The sequence below is a fragment of the Lithobates pipiens genome, unplaced genomic scaffold, assembly GCF_037356315.1.
Source record: "Lithobates pipiens isolate NorthernLeopardFrog02 unplaced genomic scaffold, aLitPip1_a1.2 Scaffold_13, whole genome shotgun sequence".
Classification (NCBI taxonomy): domain Eukaryota; kingdom Metazoa; phylum Chordata; class Amphibia; order Anura; family Ranidae; genus Lithobates; species Lithobates pipiens.
Window position 1 is genome coordinate 483,373,226 of NW_027507718.1, and position 8,456 is coordinate 483,381,681.

The 8,456-nt window shown below is 44.3% G+C and overlaps 1 protein-coding gene across 1 annotated transcript in view; it reads left to right on the forward strand.

Annotated features, from left to right (window-relative positions):
- The window catches only part of RNF103 (ring finger protein 103), a 31,443-nt gene extending 28,603 nt beyond the window's left edge, over nt 1–2,840 (forward strand). The window contains exon 5 of the mRNA XM_077477966.1: nt 876–2,840. Within this exon, the coding sequence (XP_077334092.1) occupies nt 876–2,436 (1,561 nt within the window). The 3' untranslated portion in view covers nt 2,437–2,840. The remainder of the gene's footprint in view (nt 1–875) is intronic.
- Nucleotides 2,841–8,456: the final 5,616 nt, after the last annotated feature.

The window sequence follows — 8,456 nt, forward strand, 5'->3', positions numbered from 1 at the left end:
TGGGGTACAGGAGGATGATGGGGATAAGGGGCGAGGTGGTAGGAAGCTGGCAGTGGTGTAGAGGGGATGAAGGTGACAGTGGGCAGGGTGGTAAGAAGCTGGCAGACAGGTGCAGGGGGGTGAAGATGACAGCGGTGGGGTGGTAGGATATTAGGCACAGAGAGATAATTAGAAGGATAATGGTGATAACAGGGGGTCTGTAGATGACCTCATATGCCGGGTGGCATACATATCACATTTAATCACCAGGGCTGTGTGTGTGGGGCGGCTGGTAGTGGGGATGTTTTTGGGTGCCCTCGGTCAGGAGGTGACATCACGGGATGTGTCTGTGTCGGGCAGGATTGTCTGGCATGCTGTACATTGAAGATTCGGCAGACAGGCTCCTTGATGATCGTCAGGCACCTGCTCTAACAGTAGCAAGTCCTCTATTGCAGTCGTCCATCCTGACCTGTAGAGGAGATCAGAGAGCTGCTCGGCGGCTGCTGGCATTATGTGCGCTCTGCACATTGCAGGAGATCCGCAGTGCATGGCAGAAGGGGAGGAGCTGGAGGAGGGGAGTACATGGAGCCACCCACTGACCCTGGAACCTTGGGCAGTGCTCAAGTGGTCAGTCCACAGGCAGGGGAAAACTAGTTGCAGAGAGGCGGCCCTGGGGACACCGACTGGGACACCTTCCCTCCCACACACGTCGGGCAAATTAGGCAGCCGCCAGGCCCCTGGGAGAGTGAGGCCTAAGGCGACCACCTAATTAGAGAGCCGCCTCTGTCTACAAAAACCCAGTAAATCTTTTGTGAAACAAAATTGGATTTTAACAAAGCTTCAATAATATTGCATTTTCTCTTCACAGTACTCTTACCTGTTTTATTCTCTTGTAGATACTGCAGGAAGAGAGGATGGATTAGGTCAACCCTTATTATGTCTGTGCCTCAAACTAGCACTTCAAAGGGAAGAGTCATGCTGAAGGAGTACAGTGGACGCAAAATCGAAACGGAGCATATTTTTAAGTGGATAACTGCACACGCCGCGTCACGAATCAAAACTGTTTACAATTCCGAGCACTTGAAAGAAGAATGGAACAAAAGTGATCAGTACAAGGTCAAGTTGTACCTCTTTGCAAACCTTGATAAGCCACCAGCTTTCTTCTCTGCCCTGAGTGTGAAATTTACTGGGAGAGTGGAATTTATCTTTGTCAATGTCGGTAATTGGGACAACACGAGCTACATGACAGAAATTGGCATATCCAGAACACCTTCCTATGTTTTGAAGACCCCAGAGGGAATTTACAAATATGGGAATAATACAGGCGAGTACATCTCCCTCCAAGCCATGGATTCCTTCCTGCGCACCTTACAACCTGAAGTCAATGACTTGTTTGTTCTCAGTTTGGTCTTGGTGAACCTCATGGCTTGGATGGACTTATTTATCACTCAAGGAGCCACCATCAAAAGATTTGTGGTTTTAATCAGCACTTTAGGGACCTATAATTCCCTGTTAATCATTTCCTGGCTTCCAGTGTTGGGATTCCTACAGTTGCCCTACCTAGACAGCTTTTATGAGTACAGTCTAAAGTTACTCCGCTATTCTAACACGACCACTTTGGCTTCATGGGTAAGAGCTGACTGGATGTTCTACTCTTCCCATCCTGCCCTTTTCTTAAGCACTTATCTTGGTCACGGCTTACTCATAGATTACTTTGAAAAGAAGAGACGTCGAAACAACGCTGATGAAATCAATGCCAATAACTTGGAGTGGCTGTCCAGCCTCTGGGATTGGTACACTAGTTATCTGTTCCATCCGATCGCCTCTTTCCAGCACTTTCCCAACAACTCTGACTGGGATGAAGACCCAGACCTCTACCTTGAACGCCTGGCATTTCCAGATTTGTGGCTTCACCCCCTGATACCCACCGACTACATCAAAAATCTACCCACCTGGCAGTTCCAGAGCCATAGGCATTCCGTAGAAGAAGACCTCTCGGAAGGCTCTATAGAAAGCGACAGTGACTCTGAAACTGAGCCTTCTAACAGCGCAACTTGTCAATGTCAAGCACTTGAAGTCCATACCAACTGTTGCACAGCTAAGCCTTCAACGGAAACCACTGACCAAACTTGCTCATGTGACACACAAAAAAGAGGCAGCCCATGTGGAAGAAAAATGAGGGCCTATGGTTCTTATTGCACTGAGGAAGACCTAGAACCAGATTGGTCTGTGTGGCCGGTAAACATGTTGCACTGTACAGAATGTGTTGTGTGTCTAGAGAATTTTGAGGACGGTTCTCTACTCATGGGTCTACCTTGTGCTCACGTATTCCACCAAAACTGCATTGTGATGTGGCTGGCTGGAGGTAGACACTGTTGCCCGGTTTGCCGTTGGGCATCCTACAAAAAGAAAAATTACAGTCAGCCAGGATCATTGTCAAGTACCACTGTCTCTTAGCGCCTGCGTTTTTTGTCTGTGAGCTTACTTGCCTGTTTATCTTGTATCTGTTAGAAACTTAAGTGGTTTGATGTCCTTTTTTCAATCTTCACATTGGAACTAATACAAAGTTCTGTCAGTGTCCATGGTCCCTCATCTGTCTCGTTGCCTTGTGTGTTCAATGTCAATGCATACGTAACCAGAAAAAAAATATTTTTATGATTTTGAAAAAATATTCCTATTTCAGTGTACTATTTTTTAAAACAAAATTAATCTTCCGCCAAACTCGAAGAAATATCAGGTTGATTTATTTTTGATTGCTAGTTTCTATCAACCTTGCTCAGCATTTCAGAAGCTTGTGAAGGTACATTATGAAAGTTTAATCAAATGGGATAAGTGTTATTTTTAATAAATCATAAACGCTGGTTTCTGCTTCTTTTATTGAAACAATATTTGTTATTCTTAAAAAAACAAAAAGGGTTTCAACTGAAAGTTTGTAGACAAACTAAATGGCTTAAAGTTGTGGACACCTAATTATCACACCCTGTGACTTTTTCCATCATATTTCAACGGGCAAACATTGGATGATTTGTCCAAGTGATATACTTGGACAAATCACACACAAAATTGATATGGTATATTAATTTTCATGCTCTAAATGAGTGAAAATGCAGATTTGTTATATGCACATGGTAAGTACACCCCTACATTTACAACAAATTCAAATCCATGAAATAAGGCCATTCAAGAGTAGGTGGCAATGATTATAACCCCCCTTAGGGAGTAGCAGGTGGAACCTGTCTTGTTTAAAGCCCGACCGTCTGGGTTCCGGTGTTCTCTTTGCTATTGATGTTAGTTGTGTCATCATACACATCAATAGAACTCTCCTAAGGCCCTCAGGTGGAAGATTGTGGATGCCTATGTGTTTGGCAGGGATTTAAAAAATAATGGCAAATGATTTGAAATCAATAGTTGCACTGTGAAGAATTAAAGAAAATCTCCAAGTGGTATAGATCTTAAACTTTATCCAGGACTGATTGACCTAACAAATTCAACCCAAGAACCAACCTTTTAATGCTAAAAAGTCTCCAAGAACCCCAGAAATTCATTATAGGGTGTCTGGGTGACTCTTGCAACAGTTGATGTTAAGTGCATTCATCTACAATCTGAAAGGAATTTCGCAAATGTAACCTGAATGAGTTGTAAAGTAAGAAAAAGCCTTTTGCAGGTCTACAGTTTGCCATATAGACAAAGAGCAGGCCTTCTGGGACAATGTGCAGAAGACTGATCAAACAAAGATATAGCCGAGTGTTCACAGTAATGTTAGAGATGTTTTATACCAACCTATGATGGCATTTTAGAAGAACCTCATCGCTTTGTATACATTCTGCATCATCTCATGGGCAAATCTCTGGTTTGATTCCCATTGAATCTTTGTCAGAAATACTGAAACAAGCAGTTCATCCTTACAAGATATTTGTGAGTTTCTAACTTGGAACTTTGCATGGGGAAATGTTCAAAAATATCAATCTCAGAGACTAGTGGGCAGTTAGAAAATTAATAAAAGGAAATAAGAGTGGCTATGGTGCTGCTAATGAGGTCAAATAAATGTTGTGCAAATTAAGTTTTCAAACAAAGGTAAAAATTAAATATAATAAAAGCCTCCATAGCTTAATTCCGTAATTAATTTATTGAATATAAAGGAAGTCCAGGGCTCGCTGCACTCCACGAACCCAAACCAGATGTGATATAGTGATGCTTTAACTCAGTCTTGCGTGTTTTATCATCAAGACTACATCCAAAGCAACCCGCTTCTAATGAAGTCTTGATGACGAAACGCGTAAGCGGTTAGAGCGTCAGTGTTTACCTTTTTTATATTCAATAAATGGTTTACGGAATTACGCTATGGAGGCTTTTATTATCCCTACATGGTCCCATTGTGACAGAGCACACTAAGGAGATTGAGGCAACCACAGAAAGATCTATATACAACTGTGAATGCGTGCTACCCTTTTGAGTGGGGAGTTTTACCTGGTGAGTGCAATCACATGGGGGGAGCATGAGTGATACATGGACAACGCTTGCCTGTGTGGAAACTGCAACACTTCTTTTCACTTGTATGATTTAAACACTTTTTTGCTTCATATCACAATTTCACCAGTGGACTTTATATTAACTTCACTTTTAATGTATTTATGCATGTGGAACTAATATATGTACATGAATTTACTTTTGATATTTGTCACTATGGAATTTTTAGACTTTTATTTTTGCATTGTATGGTATGTTTACCTTAGGTTAACATTGTTTTACTTTTTACTGCATTCACATATTTACACAGTTTCTGGCAGTAGTGATTGATGGCTGAATATTTATACATATGTGATTTTGCACACTTTATGCAATATGGTAATATTTGCACAACATTTATTTTACCTCATTAGCAGCGCCATACCCACACTTATCATTTCCTTTTATTCATTAGTGACATCTGCTTTGGCAGTTGGTTTCAGTGGGGGCAGCAGCTTGTTCCATAATATTTTTGCCATTTAGGATACCAGTCCGTAGTGCAGTACAATCCTTCTTTCCCCCCCCAGTTATACAAAATGTGTACACAAAGTCATTTCTACTAAATGAGGCAATACCGTATTTGAGGCCAGAGGCCACAGTACACCATTATAGCGATTTTTATATTTTTTGGGTAAATGATTGAAAAGACAAACTTTTTTTTTTTATTTGAGCGTAGGCACTGTGTAAATAGAGAAATCTAATGTGTACCTGTTCAAATATGTTTAAAGAATACATTCATTGAATTTATATGATTTTGTTTAATATTCTAATAAAAAAATAAAAATAAAGAGCATTAATATAGTATTTTCCCTAGCGAGCCTTCTCCCACAGCAGCATTCATACCGTCTTTATTTATTAATAAAGATACTTCTATATAGAGCTGTCAATGTGCACCGTGATATAAATATATATTGGTACATTTACATGAATCCCTGCCCTCCCAGGAGCTTACAATCTATGGTCACTAAGTTTATATACTAAGGCCAATTTTAAACAGGAGCCAATTAACCTACCAGCATGTCTTTGGAGTGTGGGAGGAAAGAAGGGTAACCAGAGGAAACCCACGCAGGCACAGGGAGAGCATGCAAACTCCAGGCAGGTAGTAGCATGGTTGGATTTTCCAACCAAAGACCCTAGTGCTGCTAGGTGAAAGTACTAACCACTTAGCCACTGTGCTGCCCTGGTGCACAGGGGCACAGTCGTATTGTAACACAAAGGGGCCTTCCCCAAACAGCCGTCACAAGGTTAGAAGTGTACCATTGTCTAAATTTGACTATATGTGCTGTAGCATCACCGTACCTTTCACTGATAACACCTGAAAAGAAGAATTTGGTTGGTGACCACATACTTTTGGCCATATAGTACAAGTGTCTCCCTTGTATTTGTGGTATGACAGCGCAAAGACCTTCGCCTCTCTGAAAAGAATACTCAAATGTTTGTGAAATTAGGCTTCCATTAGACATATGTAGATTATACCTGCAAGAAGGATGCTTAGTCTACAGCAGGGGTCTCAAACAGGCGGCCCTCCAGCTGTTGCAAAACTACAAGTCCCATGAGGCATTGCAAGGCTGACAGTTACAAGCATGACTCCCACAGGCAGAGGCATGATGATGGGACTTGTAGTTTTGCAACAGCTGGAGGGCCGCCAGTTTGAGACCCCTGGTCTACAGCCATTGTAACTTCAAATAGTTATTTTGCCTAACTGGTCAAACACGGATCATGTATACACTGCAGTTTTTGTATTAGCCTTGTACTTAAAGCCCAAATTCAGGAGCTGTTCTCTCTAATTATTCTGCTGTTTTTAATGCATAGTTCAAGGCAAAACTATAAAAAAAAAATATAAAAACATATATAGTACATTTATGCATCACATTCACATTTTCACACGTTTTAATCCCTTTAAGGCTGGGTTCACACTGATTCGGCCACGGGCCACAGCGGGGGGGGGGGGGTCTGGAGCGTCTCTGTTTACTGATATAAGTGTGAATCTGGTCTGAATTTTTCCCTAAGGGCCGGTTCACACAGCGGGCGATGCGAGGCGACACGGCTCGCCTCGCCTCGCTCCCGCAAGTCGCCCCCATTCTGTACAATGGAACCGTTCTGAGAGGAGCGACTCGAGTCGCTCCGACTCAGAAAAAAGGTTCCTGTACTACTTTGGGGCGACTTCGGGGGCGACTTGCATTGACTTCTATACAGAAGTCCTCTGCAAGTCGCCGCTGAGGTCCGTGCAGGTCGCGGCGAGGCAAGTCGGAGACGCCTCGCCGCGCATCGCTGTGTGCACCGGCCCTAAATTGGCACCTGAAACTGAGGCAAACACACACACACACACCCCTTTTTCAATGCGGACCGCGACTGCCCTGGAGCTGTGTGAACCGGCTGGGCACACTCTCCCATCATGAAAATTGGATGCAGGGAAGCCCCACATCCAATTCATATCAGTGTGAACCCAGCCCAAAACTCCTATTTGTGTGCCAGAATGCACTCAACACTTAAGTTCTGTTGTGGGCTAACAACAGCACAGCATATGTATAGACTGAGTGGTGCCAGCCCTGCCCAGTTTCTTTTGCTACACTACTCAGTCATTCTTCCTCCCAGATCTCTACAACTTAAAGGTTGGTCATTCTATAGTCCAGTGATGGCAAACCTTGGCACCCCAGATGTTTCGGAACTACATTTCCCATGATGCTCATTTACACTGCAGAGTGCATGAGCATCATGGGAAATATAGTTCCAAAAACATCTGGAGTGCCAAGGTTTGCCATCACCAGAGACGGCTCTAGGCTTTGTGAGGCCTTAGGCAAAACTTAGACATGAGGCCCCACTCATAATAATAAAAATAATTCAAGCAATAAAAATTAATACATTGCATTGTAAAGTGTACAAAGAACTGATGGCAATTCACCTATGGGCAGTCCTCAAGGATTCCAGCATGTCATTGTATCATATCACACCAGGATATGCACTGCAACACAAGCTCCCTCTTCATAGTGAACGGCACTTACTAGACAGCTCTACATTATGCCTAAATTTCACATACCTAACAAAGGCCAAAGATCCATCATCTATTTTCCTAAACCTATGCCCCATACCTGCTGTGGACACAGCCAATGCATTTACTACGGTCAGTGAACCTGAATACAGAAAAGCACCTGCTGAATTTCTTTGTACTGCAGTGTCAGGAAAAGGCAAACTAGTGTAGAGAAAAATGAAAACGGGGGCAACTTTTGGTCCAGGGGGCAAGTACAACCCAGAGGCCAATGGTGCAGCAACTTAGCCTGCCTCCTGCTCTCCCTCTTCCCTGCCAAGAAAGGGAGAAGGAGGAGAGGAGAGAGGGATGAGTGAGGAGTGGAGAGAGAGGAAAGAGAAGAAGAAAGGGGGGGAGGAGCAAGAGGTGGAGAGAGAGAGATAGTGGGGGATAGAGAAGAGGTAAGAGATGGGGACAGAGAGAGGGGGGGGGGAGAGAGGGATGAGGATGAAGAGGGAGGGGAGAGCGTGGAGGAGGGGGTCAGAGGAGAGAGGGGAGGAGAGAGAGGGGGAGATTGGAAAGAGAGTGAGATATAGAGTGAGAGAGAGGTGAAGAGGAGGGAAGAGAGGAGTGGGGAAGAGAGGAGGGGGAGCGAGGAGGGGGGAAGAAGAGAGGAGGGGGGGGGGAGGAGAGAGGAGGGGGAGAAGAGAGGGGAGAGGGAGGGGAAGAGAGATGGGGGAGGAAGAGAGAGAGGGTGGAGAGGGGAAGAGGAGGAGAGAGGAACAAGAGGAGGAGGAGAGGGCAGGAGGATGATAGGGGAATAAGAGGAGGAGGAGAGGGCAGGAGGAGGAGAGGGGAAGAGGAGGAGAGGGGAAGAGGGAGGAGAGAGAGGAGGGAGGAGATAGAGGAGGGGAGAGAGAGAGGAGGGGGGGGGGGTAGAGAGAGGAGGGGGATGGGGGGGAGAGAGAGGGAGGGGGGATGGGGGGGAGAGAGAGGAGGGGGGATG